Here is a 21,189-nt window from a genome sequence, read left to right as displayed (position 1 = left end):
GCCCAGCTCCTCCCGTGAGGGCCACTCACCCAGCCTGTCCCGTGAGGGCCACTCGCCCAGCCTGTCCCGTGAGGGCCACTCGCTCAGCCTGTCCCGTGAGGGCCACTCGCCCAGCTCCTCCCGTGAGGGCCACTCGCCCAGCCTGTCCCGTGAGGGCCACTCGCCCAGCCTGTCCCGTGAGGGCCACTCGCCCAGCTCCTCCCGTGAGGGCCACTCGCCCAGCTCCTCCCGTGAGGGCCACTCGCCCAGCCTGTCCCGTGAGGGTCATTCGCCCAGCTCCTCCCGTGAGGGCCACTTGCCCAGCCTGTCCCGTGAGGGCCACTCGCCCAGCTCCCCCCATGACGGTCACTCGCCCAGCTCCCCCCGTGAGGGCCACTCGCCCAGCTCCTCCCGTGAGGGCCACTCGCCCAGCCTGTCCCGTGAGGGCCACTCGTCCAGCCTGTCCCGTGAAGGCCACTTGCCCAGCCTGTCCCGTGAGGGCCACTCGCCCAGCTCCTCCCGTGAGGGCCACTCGCCCAGCCTGTCCCGTGAGGGCCACTCGCCCAGCCTGTCCCGTGAGGGCCACTCGCCCAGCTCCTCCCGTGAGGGCCACTCGCCCAGCCTGTCCCGTGAGGGTCATTCGCCCAGCTCCTCCCATGAGGGCCACTCGCCCAGCCTGTCCCGTGAGGGCCACTCGCCCAGCTCCCCCCGTGACGGTCACTCGCCCAGCTCCCCCCGTGACGGTCACTCGCCCAGCTCCCCCCGTGACGGTCACTCGCCCAGCCTGTCCTGTGATGGCCACTCGCCCAGCTCCCCCTGCGAGGGCCACTCGCCCAGCTCCCCCCGTGACGGTCACTCGCCCAGCTCCTCCCGTGACGGTCACTCGCCCAGCTCCCCCCGTGAGGGCCACTCGCCCAGCTCCCCCCGTGACGGTCACTCGCCCAGCTCCCCCCGTGACGGTCACTCGCCCAGCTCCTCCCGTGAGGGCCACTCGCCCAGCTCCCCCCGTGACGGTCACTCGCCCAGCCTGTCCCGTGAGGGCCACTCGCCCAGCTCCCCCTGCGAGGGTCACTCGCCCAGCTCCTCCCGTGAGGGCCACTCGCCCAGCTCCCCCCGTGAGGGCCACTCGCCCAGCTCCCCCCGTGACGGTCACTCGCCCAGCTCCCCCCGCGAGGGCCACTCGCCCAGCTCCTCCCGTGAGGGCCACTCGCCCAGCTCCCCCCGCGAGGGCCACTCGCCCAGCTCCCCCCGTGATGGTCACTCGCCCAGTTCCTCCCACGAGGGCCACTCGCCCAGCTCCCCCATGAGGGCCACTCGCCCAGCTCCCCCCGTGACGGTCACTCGCCCAGATCCTCCCGTGAGGGTCACTCGCCCAGCTCCCCCCCCGTGAGGGCCACTCGCCCAGCTCCCCCCGTGAGGGCCACTCGCCCAGCTCCCCCCCGTGAGGGCCACTCGCCCAGCTCCCCCCCGTGAGGGCCACTCGCCCAGCTCCTCCCGTGAGGGCCACTCGCCCAGCTCCTCCCTTGAGGGCCACTCGCCCAGCTCCTCCCGTGAGGGCCACTCGCCCAGCTCCTCCCGTGAGGGCCACTCGCCCAGCTCTCCCTGTGACGGTCACTCGCCCAGCTCCCCCCGTGAGGGCCACTTGCCCAGCTCCCCCCGCAAGGGCCACTCGCCCAGCTCCTCCCGTGAGGGCCACTCGCCCAGCTCCTCCCGTGAATGTCACTCGCCCAGCTCCCCCCGTGACGGTCACTCGCCCAGCTCCCCCCGTGAGGGCCACTCGCCCAGCTCCCCCCGTGAGGGCCACTCGCCCAGCTCCCCCCGTGAGGGTCACTCGCCCAGCTCCTCCCGCGAGGGCCACTCGCCCAGCTCCTCCCGTGAGGGCCACTCGCCCAGCCTGTCCCGTGAGGGCCACTCGCCCAGCCTGTCCCGTGAGGGCCACTCGCCCAGCTCCTCCCGTGAGGGCCACTCGCCCAGCCTGTCCCGTGAGGGTCATTCGCCCAGCTCCTCCCATGAGGGCCACTCGCCCAGCCTGTCCCGTGAGGGCCACTCGCCCAGCTCCCCCCGTGACGGTCACTCGCCCAGCTCCCCCCGTGACGGTCACTCGCCCAGCTCCCCCCGTGACGGTCACTCGCCCAGCCTGTCCTGTGATGGCCACTCGCCCAGCTCCCCCTGCGAGGGCCACTCGCCCAGCTCCCCCCGTGACGGTCACTCGCCCAGCTCCTCCCGTGACGGTCACTCGCCCAGCTCCCCCCGTGAGGGCCACTCGCCCAGCTCCCCCCGTGACGGTCACTCGCCCAGCTCCCCCCGTGACGGTCACTCGCCCAGCTCCTCCCGTGAGGGCCACTCGCCCAGCTCCCCCCGTGACGGTCACTCGCCCAGCCTGTCCCGTGAGGGCCACTCGCCCAGCTCCCCCTGCGAGGGTCACTCGCCCAGCTCCTCCCGTGAGGGCCACTCGCCCAGCTCCCCCCGTGAGGGCCACTCGCCCAGCTCCCCCCGTGACGGTCACTCGCCCAGCTCCCCCCGCGAGGGCCACTCGCCCAGCTCCTCCCGTGAGGGCCACTCGCCCAGCTCCCCCCGCGAGGGCCACTCGCCCAGCTCCCCCCGTGATGGTCACTCGCCCAGTTCCTCCCACGAGGGCCACTCGCCCAGCTCCCCCATGAGGGCCACTCGCCCAGCTCCCCCCGTGACGGTCACTCGCCCAGATCCTCCCGTGAGGGTCACTCGCCCAGCTCCCCCCCCGTGAGGGCCACTCGCCCAGCTCCCCCCGTGAGGGCCACTCGCCCAGCTCCCCCCCGTGAGGGCCACTCGCCCAGCTCCCCCCCGTGAGGGCCACTCGCCCAGCTCCTCCCGTGAGGGCCACTCGCCCAGCTCCTCCCTTGAGGGCCACTCGCCCAGCTCCTCCCGTGAGGGCCACTCGCCCAGCTCCTCCCGTGAGGGCCACTCGCCCAGCTCTCCCTGTGACGGTCACTCGCCCAGCTCCCCCCGTGAGGGCCACTTGCCCAGCTCCCCCCGCAAGGGCCACTCGCCCAGCTCCTCCCGTGAGGGCCACTCGCCCAGCTCCTCCCGTGAATGTCACTCGCCCAGCTCCCCCCGTGACGGTCACTCGCCCAGCTCCCCCCGTGAGGGCCACTCGCCCAGCTCCCCCCGTGAGGGCCACTCGCCCAGCTCCCCCCGTGAGGGTCACTCGCCCAGCTCCTCCCGCGAGGGCCACTCGCCCAGCTCCTCCCGCGAGGGCCACTCGCCCAGCTCCCCCTGAGGGCCACTCGCCCAGCTCCCCCCGCGAGGGCCACTCGCCCAGCTCCTCCCCTGAGGGCCACTCGCCCAGCTCCTCCCGTGAGGGCCACTCGCCCAGCCTGTCCCGCGAGGGCCACTCGCCCAGCTCCTCCCGCACTGGTTGAAAGCGAGTGCTGATCTGTTTTGAGTTTTTTTACGTTGCTGTAGCTACACCAGAGGCACAGTGAGGCGCCTGCTCTCCGAACCTTGAAACACACTGCTTGGTGCTAATTGCCCGCGTGAGGAGCCACCAGCCTCCGACAGATCAGATCGCCACATGTTTGGAGTAATGCTGCAGCACAAGTCACTCCACCGATCTCCCACAACCTCCCTGCCCAGATCAATGATTAGATTTTTGTTAAGCAATGGTACAAAGGGATATGGGGCAAAGGTAGGTACATGGAGTTAGGTCACAGATCAGCCATGATCTCAGTGAATGGTGGGACAGGCTCGAGGGGCTCAATGGTCCACTCCTGTTCTGATGTGATCCACTAGTGCCGGCAGATCCGTACCATAGCAAAGGTCAGGACCGCTGGCCATGGCCAGCTAGCTCAGCGCAGACCAGTGATTGGCCTTGGGAGCACTCCGAGTCGGCATGGCCCAGTATCACAACATAGGATCCACTTATCATCAACGGGGCTGCTCGGATGACCAGAGTGGCAGAAGGTGGGTATCCATGGGGCAAAATGGACCTTACCGTTTAGACAAAGCTGGATCAGGCTGCCTGCTGGTTCAACTGAGAATTAGTACAGTGACATGTTTCGAACCAGAGTTGATCTGGAGCTGCAGGCCAGCTCAATAAAGGCACTGACCAGTAACCAGCCAATCGGAGCTCAGATGCCTAAACCAGAGGTGCAGCCTACTACTAGTCACAGCGCCCCCTAGTGGTCTCACAGGAAGCCTTACCTTCTTGATGAAAACTTGGGTGAGCGTTTCCCAGGAGACGACGCCATGTTCCATAAGCTCAATGAAAGCATTCAGAGTGTGAGCCAGACTCTCGCCAGTGCTGAACAACACAAGAAACAATCACTTCATTACTTGGGGTGATACAGATGACACTCACCAAGGTCCGAGCGAGCAGCCTGGGCCAGGGAGATCGCAATGAAGCTACAAAGTCAGGAACGCCACATGTTTTAATGTCAAAACAGAAAAAACGTGCATTTCTATAGCACCTTTCACCACTGCAGGACATCCCAAAGCACTTCACAGCCAATTAAGAACTTTTGATGTGCAGTCACTGTTGTAATCCAGGACATGCCACAGCCAAGTTACACACAGCAAGATCCCACAAACAGTAATGTGATAATCTGTTTGTTTAGTCATGTGGGTTGAGGGGAAAATATTGGCCAGGACACTGGGGAGAATTCTCCTGCTTTTTTTTTTCCAGAATAGGGATCTTTTACATCCACCTGAAAAGGGCAGACTGGGCCTTGGTTTAACACCTCATCCAAAAGACGGCACCTCTGACAGTGCAGCACTCCCTCAGTACTGCACTGAGGCGTCAGCCTGGATTATGTGCTAAAGCACGACCTTCTGACTCAGAAGCTACACACTAAGCCACAGCTGAGACTGCAAGGGTGTCTGGGTGATAGTCGGGAACATTTTCCCACTTACTGTACCCAGTAACAGGACAATTGACCCTGCCCTAACATGGCTCCCAAGCCAAGCTCCAAACAGTGCCCTCTGCTGGCCCAGTCTGGCATTTCTGTTTGCCCACTCCAGCCATCCTGGTCAGTGCCAAACTGTGGACATTGGACATGTGGGTCCGTACTTACAGGTGCTGGGTTCAAACTTCATTCAAATATAGAACCCTTCCACAGCAGATTCAAACGTAGGCTCGAGGGGTGAAAGGAGAATGCGCCCATCAGCCGCTGTGTCGATAACCAAATCGAATCCCGGGGCCTGGTCTGAAGTCCCTGGAGTACAGCAGAGGACACTTAAAGCTTGATCCTGAAGCTTTCTGTTCTTTGTTCAATTTGGAATTACAGATAGAAATACAGGCACACCATTGAGAAGTGCAAAGAGGAGTGGCATATAAGGACCCACACGTTTATATACCAGCGAGTAGCTGTTCTGAGTTGACTGCAATAGACACAAAGACAGGAAGTTGCTCCGTAGGTTTACGTAGACTATAGGGATCAGACCGCTACTCCCATTGCCACAGGTTTGTCTCAAAGACCTGAGAAAAAAAATCATTGAATGGAACTCAGCTGAATGGCTTGTCTATTTAACTCATCGTGAACCGGTCTACGGGACTGTGTTATTCATAGAGCCCAGAAACAGACCATTCGGCCCATCCAGTTAGTGCTGGTGTTTCTGTTCCACACGAGCCTCCCACTACCCTGTCTAACATGATCGGCAAATCCTTCTATTCCTTTCTCCCCCATGTACTTATCTAGCTTGCCCTAAAGTGCATTTGTGCGATTCGCCTCAAACACCCCTTGTGGTAATGGTCTGTCACTGCTTATTCCCAGTGACTTGACAGCCTGTGAGCAAGGCAGTGGTTGTTTGGTCTGGCGTGACAGATCCTGAAGTGATGTGGGTGTGTAGTCTATCGACAATAAATAGGTTAACTCTTGGCCCTTCCCACACTATCCGAGATAACCTCGTGCACAAGGTCTCACTTCAGTGCAAAGCTGGCGAAGAGCTTGCCTATGAAAGCTATTGTTTTGCATTGGGCCTGAGAAAACAGATCTGGAGGAGCCCAAATCATAACAGGCATGTTGCCGATTTTAACTCAAGGCTGAAGCGCAAAGAGCGATGGTGTTGACGAGTGACTTTCACTCCTCGAGTTGCCCCGAGCAACAGGCCTCGCCTGTGTCCCACAGGCATGGTAACTCTGCATGAATTGGGGGCAAGGTCTGATGGTATCCGGGTGTTAGCGAGTGGCTCAGTGGGTAGCACTCTCGCCTCTGAGTCAGAAGATCGTGGGTTCACGTTCCACTCGAGAGACTTGAGCACAAAATCCAGGCTGGCACTCCAGTGCAGTACTCAGGGAGTGCTGCATTGTCAGAGGTGCCGTCTATCGGATTAGACATTAAACCAAGGCCCCGTCTACTCCCACAGGTGGATGTAAAGGATCCTATGGCACGATTGCGAAGGACAGTAGGGGAATTCACGCCGGTATCCATCAACCAACATCACTAAAACAAGTTATCTGGTTATTATCACATTGCTGTTTGTGGGAGCTTGTTGTGCACAAATTGGGCTGTCGTGTTTCCTAGTGAGTACACTTCAAATAGTACTTAATTGGGTTTAAGGTGCTTTGGGGACTTCCGGAGGTCCCGAAAGGCGTTATATAAATGCAAGTCCTTTTTGTTTCAACGTCCTTCAGGCACTGAATGTGCCTTGGCTTGGCGCCTAGGTCCCTACTCACTCGTTGCCATTCTCCACAATGCGGACCAGCACAGCGATCCCGTCCTTACTGATGAACTCCTGGGCGAAGGTAATATCCTTGGAGAGGATGGCCAGCCCCTTCAGCGAGTCAAAGCGCACGTCGTAATTCCCGCTCTGGATCCCGGTGTAGAGGTTCTCTGCCTCCCGGCTCTGGCACAGGAAGAGAAACAGCTGAAGAGTCAACCGAGCAATTTCTACCATTTAAAGGGGCGGCCCTTGAACACTGAACTGGAAATTGTAGGTTTTTGGGGAGTGGGATCAGTATTTTTTTGACTGGACTTCCAGATGTGTAGGTGCAGGTTTAACCCTTTGTGGCAGACCCACAGACACTAGTCCCACTCACCCATCACCCCTGCACTCGCCAACCTACATTGGTTCCCCGTCCGGCAATACCTCGAATGTAACATTCTCATCCTCGTGTTCAAATCCCTCCCTCCTTGCACCCTCTCTTTCTCCGTAAGCTTCTCCAGCCCCATAACCCTCCGATCTCTGCGCTCTTCCAATTCTGGCCTCTTGTGCATCCGCCAATTTCCATCACCCCACCATCGGTGGCCATGTCTTCAGCTGCCTAGGCCCTGAGCTCTGGAATACCCTTACTAATCCTCTACACCACCCCCACCCTACCCCACCCCACCCCTCACCCCTACCCTACCCCTCACCCCCACCCCTCTCACTCTCCCCTCCCCACACTCTCTCTCCCCTCCCCTCCCCACACTCTCTCTCTCCCCTCCCCACATTCTCTCTCTCCCCTCCCCTCCCCACACTCTCTCTCCCCTCCCCTCCCCACACTCTCTCTCTCCGCTCCCCACATTCTATCTCTCCCCTCCCCTCCCCACACACTCTCTCTCCCTCCCCTCCCCACATTCTCTCTCTCCCCTCCCCTCCCCACACTCTCTCTCTCCCCTCCCCACATTCTCTCTCTCCCCTCCCCTCCCCACACTCTCTCTCTCCCCTCCCCACACTCTCTCTCTCTCCCCTCCCCACACTCTCTCTCTCCCCCTCCCCCACTCTCTCTCTCTCCCCCTCCCCCACTCTCTCTCTCTCTCCCCCTCCCCCACTCTCTCTCTCTCTCCCCCTCCCCCACTCTCTCTCTCTCTCTCCCCCTCCCCCACTCTCTCTCTCGCTCTCTCTCTCCCACCCCTCCCCCCGCGCTCTCTCTCTCCCACCCCTCCCCCCGCGCTCTCTCTCGCTCTCTCTCTCCCACCCCTCCCCCCGCTCGCTCTCTCGCTCTCTCTCTCCCACCCCTCCCCCCGCTCTCTCTCTCCCACCACTCCCCCCGCTCGCTCTCTCACCCCTCCCCCCGCTCGCTCTCTCACCCCTCCCCCCGCTCGCTCTCTCACCCCTCCCCCCCGCTCGCTCTCTCACCCCTCCCCCCCGCTCGCTCTCTCACCCCTCCCCCCGCTCGCTCTCTCACCCCTCCCCCCCGCTCGCTCTCTCACCCCTCCCCCCCGCTCGCTCTCTCACCCCTCCCCCCGCTCGCTCTCTCACCCCTCCCCCCCGCTCGCTCTCTCACCCCTCCCCCCCGCTCGCTCTCTCACCCCTCCCCCCCGCTCGCTCTCTCATCCCTCCCCCCGCTCGCTCTCTCACCCCTCCCCCTGCTCGCTCTCTCACCCCTCCCCCGGCTCGCTCTCTCACCTCTCCCCCCGCTCGCTCTCTCACCCCTCCCCCTGCTCGCTCTCTCACCCCTCCCCCGCTCGCTCTCTCACCCCTCCCCCCGCTCGCTCTCTCACCCCTCCCCCCGCTCGCTCTCTCACCCCTCCCCCCGCTCGCTCTCTCACCCCTCCCCCCGCTCGCTCTCTCACCCCTCCCCCCGCTCGCTCTCTCACCCCTCCCCCGCTCGCTCTCTCACCCCTCCCCCCGCTCGTGTTCTCACCCCTCCCCCCGCTCGCTCTCTCACCCCTCCCCCCGCTCTCTCTCTCTCACCCCTCCCCCCGCTCTCTCTCTCTCACCCCTCCCCCCGCTCTCTCTCTCACCCCTCCCCCCACTCTCTCTCTCACCTTCTCCCCTCACTCTCTCTCTCACCCCTCCCCCCACTCTCTCTCTCACCCCTCCCCCCACTCTCTCTCTCACCCCTCCCCCCACTCTCTCTCTCACCCCTCCCCCCACTCTCTCTCTCACCCCTCCCCCCACTCTCTCTCTCACCCCTCCCCCCACTCTCTCTCTCACCCCTCCCCCCACTCTCTCTCTCACCCCTCCCCCACTCTCTCTCTCACCCCTCCCCCCACTCTCTCTCTCTCCTCCCCCCACTTTCTCTCTCCTCCCCCCACCCACACTCACTCCCCCCCCGCCCCCACACACACTCTCTCCCCCCCCCACACTCACTCTCTCCCCTCCCCCCACACTCACTCTCTCCTCCCCCCACCCACACTCTCTCCTCCCCCCACCCACACTCACTCCCTCCCCGTCCCCACACACACTCTCTCCCCCCCCCCACACTCACTCTCTCCCCTCCCCCCACACTCACTCTCTCCCCTCCCCCCACACTCACTCTCTCCCACCCCCCCCATTCTCCCTCTCTCTCCTCTCCCCCCCCCACTCTCTCCTCTCCCCCCCCCCCCACTCTCTCCTCTCCCCTCCCCCCCACTCTCTCCCTCTCCCCTCCCCCCCACTCTCTCCCTCTCCCCTCCCCCCCACTCCATTCTCTCCTTCCCCCCACTCCACTCTCTCCTTCCCCCCACTCCACTCTCTCCCTCTCTCTCCCCCTCCCCGCCACACACACACAACCTTGGGTACCTTGCCCACATGCTCATTCATGGATGAGCAAATCCTATCCCACCCACCCACGGCACCTTGGGTCTCAGTGGGCAGCACTCTCGCCTCTGAGTTAGGAGGTCGTGGGTTCAAATCCCACTCCAGAGGCTTGAACACATAACTCAAGCTGACACTCCCAGTGCAGTGCTGAGGGAGTGCTGCACTGTCAGAGGTGTTGTATTTCAGATGAGACGTTAAACCGAGGCCCCTTCTGCTCTCTCAGGTGGACGTAAAAGGCCACTATTTCAACAAGAGCAGGGGAGTTCTTCCCAGTGTCCCGGCCAATATTTGACCCTCAACCAACATCACTAAAACAGATTATCTGGTCATTTCACATTGCTGTTTGTGGGAGCTTGCTGTGTGCAAATTGGCTGCCGCGTTTCCCACATTACAACAGTGACTACACTCCAAAAGTATTTCATTGGCTGTAAAGCGCTTTGGGATGACCTGATGTTGTGAATATATCTTTCTTTTTTTCTTTCCTGCAGGAGCAGGAGTCCTGGCCGATTTCTCAGCCTCTCCCTCTTGGCCACCAGCGTTTGAAGTTATCAACAGGGAGATTGAAGAAAGGGGAGACGAGGAAGAGCAATAGATAGCGGGACAGGCGGCTCACTTCCTGCGACCTTGCTGGCTTTTCGAGGTCTTGGAGCAGGCCCAGGGCATTAGCTGCTGTAGGCCCAATCATCAGCACCCAGACACGTCATTGTGACACAGCCCCTTTAAATTGAAATGATCCTTTAATAAAAACTTTCATGGCAGATTCGATTCAAAGGTTAACCTCTTCCATCAGCGCACACCTCTCCCAGGGCCCTTCAGTCGTACATCGGCCCTTTGAAAGAATACCTTTTTTTTAAAGAAGTGGGGACCACAAGCTGTTTGTATTCTTAAAGCGGTGCCCCGCAGGAACCTTTGCCACCACACTCCGGCCAATCAGTAACCGGGCAGGGTCGATGCCGGGTCTATGCTGTACCAAGTTGGTGAAATTCCTCGGGGGTGTTACCCCCACATTTGGAGGGCATTTGGTGCTAACCCCAATTATACGCGAGTGGGGTTTCTGCCAAATTCACACCAAAGTTAAGCCACTGGAACTGGAGAAGCCCTGAGGAAACTCAGCCCCAGAACATGTGCTTGACAGCTTGTGGGCCTCACTACTTAAACAGATACTATTTTAAAGGGGCAATGTATATTTTGTATATATGAGAAAGAGCAAGAATACATTGCCCCTTTAAAAGAGTATATCTATAATACACACACACACACACATACATTTATTTGGGCCATTGTAACTGTGCCTTCTCTCTGAATCAGCTCTCCACTTGGTCCCCTGCCCTGACTCCAGAACCTTTCAGTTTATCTTTTTAAAAGCTAGCCCGGATTCTACTTCCAGAGTTTGTGGTCAGACGGTCCATGTCCTCACAAAGCACTGCATAAAACGGATTCTCTCCTAACCTCCCCCTCTGTTCTGTCGGCAACAATTTTAAATTTGTGTCCTGTACTTACAAGTCCTCCTTTTAAAAAGTTCTCAAGCACCACATCGAAGAAAGAAAATTACAAATGTCTCCAAAACATTACGACGACCGCTTGCTTCAGAAGCAAGCTGCCTTAACCATCATGTTTAAAAAACAATTATAAGAGGGGTTTACCCACCGACTGGGCAGTGGTGCAGTACCACGGTCAGACAGCAGGAGGCTCACTCCAGCCGCACTGAGGCTGTAACTGGCCCTCGGTGCCTCGGTTTGATTCTTACACTGGATCGACAGCAACTTGCAGTTATATAGCGCCTTGAACATAGGAAAGCATCCCACGGAGCTTCACAGGTGTGATCTCAGACAAAACAATTGGCACCGAGCTAAAGGAGGAGATATTAGGGCAGTTAACCAAAAAGAAGGTTTTAAGGAGCCACTTTAAGGAAGAAAGGCAGAGAGGTTTTGGGAGGAAAATCGAAAGCTTGGGGCATGGAAATTTGATGCAAAAATCGTAACGCAAAGCTATCGACTCGCACAGCCTGTGTTGTGACACACCCCCCGCCCGCAGTCTAGTTCACCCCCCACCCCCAGTCTAGTTCAGACCCAGCCCCCAGCCTAGTTCAGACCCAGCCCCCAGTCTAGTTCACCCCCCACCCCCAGTCTAGTTCAGACCCAGCCCCCAGTCTAGTTCACCCCCCACCCCCAGCCTAGTTCAAACCCAGCCCCCAGCCTAGTTCAAACCCAGCCCCCAGTCTAGTTCACCCCCCAGCCCCCAGCCTAGTTCAGACCCAGCCTAGTTCAGACCCAGCCCCCAGTCTAGTTCACCCCCCACCCCCAGCCTAGTTCAGACCCAGCCCCCAGTCTAGTTCACCCCCCAGCCCCCAGCCTAGTTCAGACCCAGCCTAGTTCAGACCCAGCCCCCAGTCTAGTTCACCCCCCACCCCCAGCCTAGTTCAGACCCAGCCCCCAGTCTAGTTCACCCCCCAGCCCCCAGCCTAGTTCAGACCCAGCCCCCAGTCTAGTTCACCCCCCACCCCCAGCCTAGTTCAGACCCAGCCCCCAGTCTAGTTCACCCCCCAGCCCCCAGCCTAGTTCAGACCCAGCCCCCAGCCTAGTTCACCCCCCACCCCCAGCCTAGTTCAGACCCAGCCCCCAGCCTAGTTCAGACCCAGCCCCCAGTCTAGTTCACCCCCCAGCCCCCAGCCTAGTTCAGACCCAGCCCCCAGTCTAGTTCACCCCCCACCCCCAGTCTAGTTCAGACCCAGCCCCCGCCCGCAGTCTAGTTCACCCCCCACCCCCAGCCTAGTTCAGACCCAGCCCCCAGCCTAGTTCACCCCCCACCCCCAGTCTAGTTCAGACCCAGCCCCCAGTCTAGTTCAGACCCAGCCCCCAGCCTAGTTCAGACCCAGCCCCCGCCCCCAGCCCCGTTCACCCCCTGCCCAGCGCTCACACAGGGACATGACAAAGCGACGCAAGAACAGGAGGAGCATGTGAGTGACATCATCACACCACCTCATACCATAACATTCACTGCACGTTGCCACGGAAACCCTTTTGCCTGGTGATTTACAACCAGCCGCCGGTTATTCAGTCACGGGCCGAGAAGGGAACCGTTCCATGGCCAACCAGCGTGGGCCGGCAGTGGAGTCACACACATCACAACAGAGTGAAATAGATTGAGCCGTGGTGCATTTCACTACTCATTATCCTCCCGGTTTATCAACAACAGCTACTTGTATTTATATAGCGCCTATAAGGTAGTGAAACGTCCCAAGGCGCTTCACAGGAGTATTATGCGATAAAACAATTCGACACCGAGCCGCACAAGTAGAAATTAGCGCAGGTGACCAAAAGCTGGGTCAAAGAGGTAGGTTTTTATATTAAAGAGGTAGGTTTTAAGGAACGTCTTGAAGGAGGAAAGAGAGGTAGAGAGGAGGAGCGGTTTAGGGAGGGAGTTCCAGAGCTTGGGGCCTAGGCAACAGAAGGCTCGGCCACCAATGGTTGAGCGATTATAATCAGGGATGCTCAAGAGGGCAGAATCAGAGGAGTGCAGACATCTCGGGGGGTTGTGGGGCTGGAGGAGATTAAAGAGATAGGGAGGGGTGAGGACGTGGAGAAATTTGAAAATAAGGATGAGAATTTTGAAATCGAGGTGTTGCTTAATCGGGAGCCAATGTAGGTCAGCGAGCACAGGGGGATGGGTGAGCGGGACTTGGTGCGAGTTAGGACACGGGCAGCTGAGTTTTGGATGAGCTCAAGTTTACGTAGGGTAGAATGTGGGAGGCCAACCAGGAGTTCGTTGGAATAGTCAAGTCTAGAGGTAACAAAGGCATGGATATGGGCTTCAGCAGCGGATGAGCTGAGTTAAGGGTGGAGACGGGCGATGTTACGGAGGTAGAAATAGGCGGTCTTAGTTATGCTGCGGATGTGTGGTTGAAAACTTATTTCAGGGTCAAATATGACACCAAGGTTGTGAACAGTGTGGTTCAGCCTCAGACAGAAGTTGGGGAGAGGGATGGAGTCAGTGTCTAGGGAATGCAGTTTGTGGCAGGGACCAAAAACAATGGCTTCGGTCTTCCCAATATTCAATTGGAGAAAATTTCTGCTCATCCAGAACTGGATGTTGGACAAGCAGCCTGACGATTTAGAGGGGTCGAGAGAAGTGATAGTGAGGTAGAGCTGGGTGTCATCAGCGTGCATGTTGAACTGACGCTGTGTTTCCGGATGATGTCGCCAAGGGACAACATGTAGATGAGAAATAGGAGGGGGCTAGGAATAGATCCTTAGGGGACACCAGAGGTAACGATGAGGGGGCAGGAAGAGAAGCCATTACAGGTGATTCTCTGGCTACGATTAGATAAATAAGAATGGAACCAGGCGAGTGCAGTCTGACCCAACTGGATGATGGTGGAGAGGCGTTGGAGAAGGATAGAGTGGTGAACCGTGTCAAAGGCTGCAGACAAGCCAAGAAGGACGAGGAGGGATAGTTTACAATGGTCACAGCCACATAGTATGCCAAGGGCAGCAGCCGCATGGGAACACTACCACCTCCACGTTCCCCTCCAAGTCACACACCATCCTGACTTGGAAATATATCGCCGTTCCTTCAACGTTGCTGGGTCACAATCCTGGAACTCCCTCCCCAACAGCACTGTGGGAGCACCTTCACCACACGGACTGCAGCGGTTCAAGGCGGCGGCTCACCACCACCTTCTCAAGGACAACTTGGGATGGGCAATAAATGCCGGTCCTGCCAGCGACGCCCACATCCCAGAAATGAATTTTTAAAAATAGGGACTAGTGCATCAAAGGTGGTGGTGAGGGTGTGGGTGAGCAGATCAGAAGCTGCAGCAATGTCCTGGTGGGCCCAAGGCTGGACAGTTGGGAGTTGTAGAGAGTCGGGAGAGAGTTTTTTCCAGGGGTGGACACAGGAGGAGATAGTGTGTGTGGGGGGGGGGGGGGGGGGGGGGTGGAAGGAGGATGTGGGTGGAGAGCGATACGAGGAAGTGGTCAGAGTTGGCCTTATCTGCGATGGGAGTAGTGAGGTCGAAGGGATGGCCGTGAATATATGTTGGTTGGTTTACATGGAGGGGGAGATAAGGGAGGACACAGGAGGCTCGTGAACTCAGAGGAGAGAGAGCATGATGAACACAGACACACGCACACACAGGCAGTACACGCACACAGTACACACACACACACACACACAGTACACACACACACAGTACACACACTCTCACGCCGGCCTGGCTGAGATGGGCATACTAACTGAGAAATAACGTGTACTTGGCGACCAAACTCGGCTGGCCCGTGCAGGTGAGCAGAAGCCGAGGGGATGACCATAAGTTGAAGCAAGTGGCCAGAGGCATTAACAGGGCCAAGTTCAGGCGTGCAGTGAGCAAGGAATGGAACAAGCTGTAGCCAGGGGCTTCTCACAGGGCAGGAAACAGCTGGTAGGGAGACTTCCCACCCACCCCTCACACACCCAGTTACTGAGAGCCCCTCCAGCCAGCCGGAAGGGAAAGGAACGGTTGGGAAAATCAGAGCTCACTTCAGAAAATGCCAGAATTGCTGCAGGAACAATCACGACACGAAGCGCAGTCAGAAAGCAGCTTAAGTCGGAGGAGAGCGTGGGGCAGGCACCATTCCGAGGGTGAATGACCAAACACCCCTCCCAGGAAAAAACTGGTTTCCCCGAAACCTCGAATTCTACAACTGGACCTTTCCCCGTCCCCGACAGCACAGGCAATGTTTGAACACGCTTTTGTTAAGATTCCCATGAAGCTCAGTTGCTATAGGGACCAGCTGGAATGGGACAACAACAACTTACATTTATATGGTGCCTTTAACCTAGTAAAACATCTCAAGTTGCTTCACAGGAGCATTATCAAACCAAATTCGACACCGAGCCACATGAGATATTAGGACAGATAACCAAAAGCTTGGTCAAAGAGGTAGATTTTAAGGAGCGTCTTAAAGGACAAAAGGGAGGCAGAGAGGCTTAAGGAGAGAATCCCAGAGCTTAGGATCCAGGCAGCTGAAGGCACGGCCACTAATGGTGGAGCGATTAAAATCAGGTATACTCAGGAAGACAGAATTGGGAAAGCCCAGACATCTCGGGGGGGGGGGGAGGGGTGAGAGATTGTGGGACTGGAGGAGATTACAGAGATAGGGAGGGGCGAGGCCATGGAGGGATTTGAAAACAAAGATGAACATTTTAAAATTGAGGTGTTGCTCAAATGGGAACCAATGTAGGTTAGCAAGCACAGGGGTGCTGGGTGAGAGGGAATTGGTGTGAGTTAGGACACGGGCAGCTGGGTTTTGGATCACATCAAGTGTATGGAGGGTGGAACATGGGAGGCCGGCCAAGAGTGTGTTGGAATAGTCAAATCTAGTCCAACAAAGACATGGATGAGGGTTTCAGCAACGGATGAGCTGAGGCAGGGGCGGAGACAAACGATGTTACAGAGGTAAAAATAGGCGGTCTTAGTGATGGTACAGAGGTAGGTTTTAAGGACCTTCTTAAAGGAGGAGAGAGAAATGGAGAGGCAACGAGGTTTAAGGAGGGAATTCCAGAGCTTAGGGCCTAGGCGGCTGAAGGGGTCACATATTTAAAATGGAGATGAGGCAGAATTTCTTCTCTCAGAGGGTCGTGAATCTTTGGAATTCTCTGCCCCAGAGAGCTGTGGAGGCTGGGTCATGGAATCTGTTTAAGGTGGAGATAGACAGATTTTTGAACGATAAGGGAGGGAAGGATACGGAGAGCGGGCAGGGAAGTGGAGCTGAGTCTAGGATCAGATCAGCCATGACCTTATTGCATGGCGGAGCAGGCTCGAGGGGCCAAATGGCCGACTCCTGCTCCTATTTCTTATGTTCTTATGTTATGTTCAATGGCGGAGCAATCAAAATCAGTGAAGCACACGAGGCCAGAATTGGAGGAGCACAGAGATCTTGGGGCGGGGGGTTGTAGGGCTGAAGGAGGTTACAGAGATAGAGAGGAGAGAGCCCTTGGAGGGATTTGAAAAGAAGGATGAGAATTTTAAAATGGAGGCGTTGCCGGACCGGGAGCCAAAGTAGATCACACAGGCCAGAACAGACAGGTTCAAACAGTGCTCAGTCAGTCAGTCAGTCTCGGGGGGGGGCGGGGACATATGGCCTCAAAATCAGCCAGGGCTCCTGCTCCACGGGAAAGTCCACCTGATGCCGGGGGTGGGGCGGAGCCGGGTTCAGTGGTGCTGCCTCTCACAACCAAATAGCTCATCGTCTGCGCCCGCCCCTGAAGAATGGTGGCGAGATACCGCAGGCCAGCTGGCCCCCAACTGAACGGGAGAATCAGGCAAATACCAAGGCAGCCGAGCTGGCTCCATGGGACATGGAGGCTCCCAGGGTGGGTGGGCCGGGATTCCACCTGCGGAGGAATAGTGAAGACGTGGGGGATGGAAGAGCGCTCCGGATTTTTAATGGAAGATGATGTTTGGGGATCGAGTACATATCTAGGCAGGAGTTCCTCTCGGGAGCTGAACAGGGGGAGATGGGGGCAGAAGGAACAGGATTGATGGGCACGATGGCGTTTATTTTGTGCTCCATCCATTTTCTGAGAAACAGGGATAAACCTTCAGTGCAGCAGTGATGAGGCACTTACTGGGGCTGTCGCCAGGCGTAGGATGCTTCCGTTCTTAATTTCGTGCCGATTCTGTAACAAATGAAACAGACCGTTAGTGAGCAACACTCCAGTGGGGTCTGTGAGTGAACATCACACGCTCCCCCCTCCCTCCCCCAGTATCGCCTCCCTGACCGTGCCTGGGAAATCCTCACACCGCCCACTAGCACAAAGGCCCAGCCCTACCACAGGCCCAGGAGCAGCGCGCTGAGCTGGGCCGAGTGGGTGAATATGCCAGGGTAGGCCGCGCGAAGACCTCCCTCCTGCCCTTCCTACCCCGTTATACACCGAGGCTTCCCAGTGGGGTCCTTCCGGTTGTCCACATAGGTGGTGCAGTGACTGCCTGACACTATGCTGTTGTCACGGTTCACCACGCAGGCCAAGTAGGTTGGACCTTCCGCACAAAGGTGCCCGATTCACTTGCAGTAAGAGTCCAGCCAGCCATCAAACCTGCACAGGGGGGAAAAGAGGAGAAACTCTTCTTCAAAGTGACATGGCCCAGCTGTCTCCCCATAGTCTGGCAATTTTTTTTTCATTTTTAAGTATTTATCCAAATCCCTTTTGCAAGTTATGACTGAATCCATTTCCGCCGCCCTTTCAGGCCGTGCGTTCCAGATCACAACAACTCGCGGTGTAAATAACATTTCACATCTCCCCTCTGGATCTTTTGCCAATAATCTTCAATCTGTGTCCTCTGGTTACCGAGCCTCCTGCCAGCGGTTTCTCCCTATTTACTATCAAAACCCCATATCATTTTGAACACCTCCATTAAATCTCCGCTTAACCGTCTCTGCCCTAAGGAGAACAAATTCGGCTTCTCCAGTCTCCCCACATCACTGAAGTCCATCATCCCTGGGACCATTCCAGTAAATCCCCTCTGCACTCGCTCCAAGGCCTGATCATCCTTCCTGAAGTGTGGAACTCAGAATTGTACACAATACTCCAACTGAGGCCTAACCAGTGAGTTATAAAGGTTTTACGTAATTTCCTTACCACTGATGTACAAATTCCTGATTCACGTTAAAGACGAGGCCTAGTTACTGTCTTCAGTTATTGCTCAGCACTTCAGCAACTGAGCTTTAGTAAGGTACAGAGTCCTGTCCACCCTGAGCACCCCTAACAAAGGCCTGACTAAACTCTCCATGGCTTCCTCACACCATTCACGGGCCCCCGCGCTGCTTGCAAGCATTGAAGACTTCTTCATTATTAATAGTGAGCCCACACAACTCCCCCTTCTGGAACATTCTGCTCCCTACCATATAGCATATATGGAGACTGCACTTAGAGAGAGCTCATCCATCTCTTTCATTACATTGCTTTGAAAGGGGATATCAAATGGGAGCAAGAGTATTGTCACCATTTAGGAGAGGGATAGGCCGTCAACAAGCTATGTTCCTGTGGTGATAGCCTATGCAAAGGATACCACGAGGCCTTCACACTGCGAGTGATTGATGCTAAACCTACATCAATAAGATTCCAGCCTTGCCACCCCCTCCCCCTTGCGGTCTCCATGGAGATGTCCATGGTAACTCACCGTCTCAGTGATGTAGGTTTGAATCCCATCAGTGTACTGCAAAGCATACTGGTCTGGGTTATTCTTGTTCCACCTAACCATGAAGGAAAAAGAATATTACGTTACTGGACGTTAAATCTAACCTTTAATTAGTAACTGTGGCACCCAATACAAATCATCACACAAATGTGGCACTCAGTAAGGCAACTCTCTCTATCACTTCTATGTGAGTTATCACCGTTAAACGTTTACAATGAGGGATGTTAGTGCTGGGGAATGGAATACCTTCCATTTCAGACACCCCCGTGTCAGCATCAAACACACCTAGATCAGGTATAGTGTGATCTGAGGTAGAGCAAAGTTCCCTCCACTTTGCCCAAACAATGCTCCCCACCCGCCTTGGAAAATTGCTGCCGATGTGCCAGTGCGGTGTTGGCCCGGTGTCGCGCGGCCTCCACCCAATCCTCACACCAGCCTTGCGTGGAGTGGATCCGGAGGAGATGAACCAATTCACTGCCGCTTGTGTAGTGTAGGCCGTGGCCATAGGGACAAGGCTGTGGCTGGGCTCAGGTCATGTCAGCAAGGCTGGGGGGGGGGGGGGGGGGAGAGACAGGGAGGGAGGAAAGGGAGGGAGAGAGGGAGGAGTGAGTGGAGTGGAATTGAGTTGAGTGGAGTGAGTTGAGTGGAGTTGAGTTGAGTGGAATTGAGTTGAGTGGAGTGAGTTGAGTGGAGTGAGTTGAGTGGAGTGAGTTGAGTGGAGTGAGTTGAGTGGAGTGAGTTGAGTGGAGTGAGTTGAGTGGAGTGAGTTGAGTGGAGTGAGTTGAGTGGAGTGAGTTGAGTGGAGTGAGTTGAGTGGAGTGAGTTGAGTGGAGTGAGTTGAGTGGAGTGAGTTGAGTGGAGTGAGTTGAGTGGAGTGAGTTGAGTGGAGTGAGTTGAGTGGAGTGAGTTGAGTGGAGTGAGTTGAGTGGAGTGAGTTGAGTGGAGTGAGTTGAGTGGAGTGAGTTGAGTGGAGTGAGTTGAGTGGAGTGAGTTGAGTGGAGTGAGTTGAGTGGAGTGAGTTGAGTGGAGTGAGTTGAGTGGAGTGAGTTGAGTGGAGTGAGTTGAGTGGAGTGAGTTGAGTGGAGTGAGTTGAGTGGAGTGAGTTGAGTGGAGTGAGTTGAGTGGAGTGAGTTGAGTGGAGTGAGTTGAGTGGAGTGAGTTGAGTGGAGTGAGTTGAGTGGAGTGAGTTGAGTGGAGTGAGTTGAGTGGAGTGAGTTGAGTGGAGTGAGTTGAGTGGAGTGAGTTGAGTGGAGTGAGTTGAGTGGAGTGAGTTGAGTGGAGTGAGTTGAGTGGAGTGAGTTGAGTGGAGTGAGTTGAGTGGAGTGAGTTGAGTGGAGTGAGTTGAGTGGAGTGAGTTGAGTGGAGTGAGTTGAGTGGAGTGAGTTGAGTGGAGTGAGTTGAGTGGAGTGAGTTGAGTGGAGTGAGTTGAGTGGAGTGAGTTGAGTGGAGTGAGTTGAGTGGAGTGAGTTGAGTGGAGTGAGTTGAGTGGAGTGAGTTGAGTGGAGTGAGTTGAGTGGAGTGAGTTGAGTGGAGTGAGTTGAGTGGAGTGAGTTGAGTGGAGTGAGTTGAGTGGAGTGAGTTGAGTGGAGTGAGTTGAGTGGAGTGAGTTGAGTGGAGTGAGTTGAGTGGAGTGAGTTGAGTGGAGTGAGTTGAGTGGAGTGAGTGAGTGAGTTGAGTGGAGTGAGTGAGTGAAGGAGTGAGTGAGTGAGTGAAGGAGTGAAGGAGTGAAGGAGTGAAGGAGTGAAGGAGTGAAGGAGTGAAGGAGTGAAGGAGTGAGGTGAGTGAGGTGAGTGAGGTGAGTGAGGTGAGTGAGGTGAGTGAGGTGAGTGAGGTGAGTGAGGTGAGGTGAGTGAAGGAAGGAGTGGATCCGGAGATGATGAATCAATTCACTGCCACTTGTGTAGTGTAGGCAGTGGCCATATGGACAAGGCTGAGGCTGGGCTCAGGTCATGTCAGCAAGGCTGGGGGGGGGGGGGGGGGGAGAGACAGGGAGGGAGGAAAGGGAGGGAGGGAGGGAGGGAGGGAGGAGTGAGTGGAGTGGAGTGGAGTGGAGTTGAGTGGAGTGAGTTGAGTGGAGTGAGTTGAGTGGAGTGAGTTGAGTGGAGTGAGTTGAGTGGAGTGAGTTGAGTGGAGTGAGTTGAGTGGAGTGAGTTGAGTGGAGTGAGTTGAGTGGAGTGAGTTGAGTGAAGGAGTGAGTGAAGGAGTGAGTGAAGGAGTGAGTGAAGGAGTGAGTGAAGGAGTGAGTGAAGGAGTGAGTGAAGGAGTGAGTGAAGGAGTGAGTGAAGGAGTGAGTGAAGGAGTGAGTGAAGGAGTGAGTGGAGAGTGAGCGAGTGGAGAGTGAGCGAGTGGAGAGTGAGCGAGTGGAGAGTGAGCGAGTGGAGAGTGAGCGAGTGGAGAGTGAGCGAGTGGAGAGTGAGCGAGTGGAGAGTGAGCGAGTGGAGAGTGAGCGAGTGGAGAGTGAGCGAGTGGAGAGTGAGCGAGTGGAGAGTGAGCGAGTGGAGAGTGAGCGAAGGAGTGGAGTGAGCGAAGGAGTGGAGTGAGCGAAGGAGTGAGTGAGTGAAGGAGTGAGTGAGCGAGTGGAGAGTGAGCGAAGGAGTGGAGTGAGCGAAGGA

The 21,189-nt window shown here is 56.9% G+C and overlaps 1 protein-coding gene across 3 annotated transcripts in view; it reads right to left on the bottom strand.

Annotated features, from left to right (window-relative positions):
* Positions 1-21,189, bottom strand: part of elmo3 (engulfment and cell motility 3) — a 133,382-nt gene that overhangs the window by 67,508 nt on the left and 44,685 nt on the right. For all 3 annotated transcript variants that reach the window (XM_070897769.1, XM_070897768.1, XM_070897770.1), the window contains 4 exons: positions 18,560-18,632; positions 17,008-17,058; positions 6,629-6,798; positions 4,159-4,258 (listed from right to left, as the gene is read on the bottom strand). In XM_070897769.1, the coding sequence (XP_070753870.1) occupies positions 4,159-4,258; positions 6,629-6,798; positions 17,008-17,058; positions 18,560-18,632 (394 nt within the window). The remainder of the gene's footprint in view (positions 1-4,158; positions 4,259-6,628; positions 6,799-17,007; positions 17,059-18,559; positions 18,633-21,189) is intronic.

Source organism: Pristiophorus japonicus, chromosome 13 (assembly GCF_044704955.1).
Source record: "Pristiophorus japonicus isolate sPriJap1 chromosome 13, sPriJap1.hap1, whole genome shotgun sequence".
Lineage (NCBI taxonomy): Eukaryota > Metazoa > Chordata > Chondrichthyes > Pristiophoridae > Pristiophorus > Pristiophorus japonicus.
The sequence above is the reverse complement of the archived record's forward strand: the minus strand, read 5'-3'. Positions and strand labels throughout refer to the sequence as shown.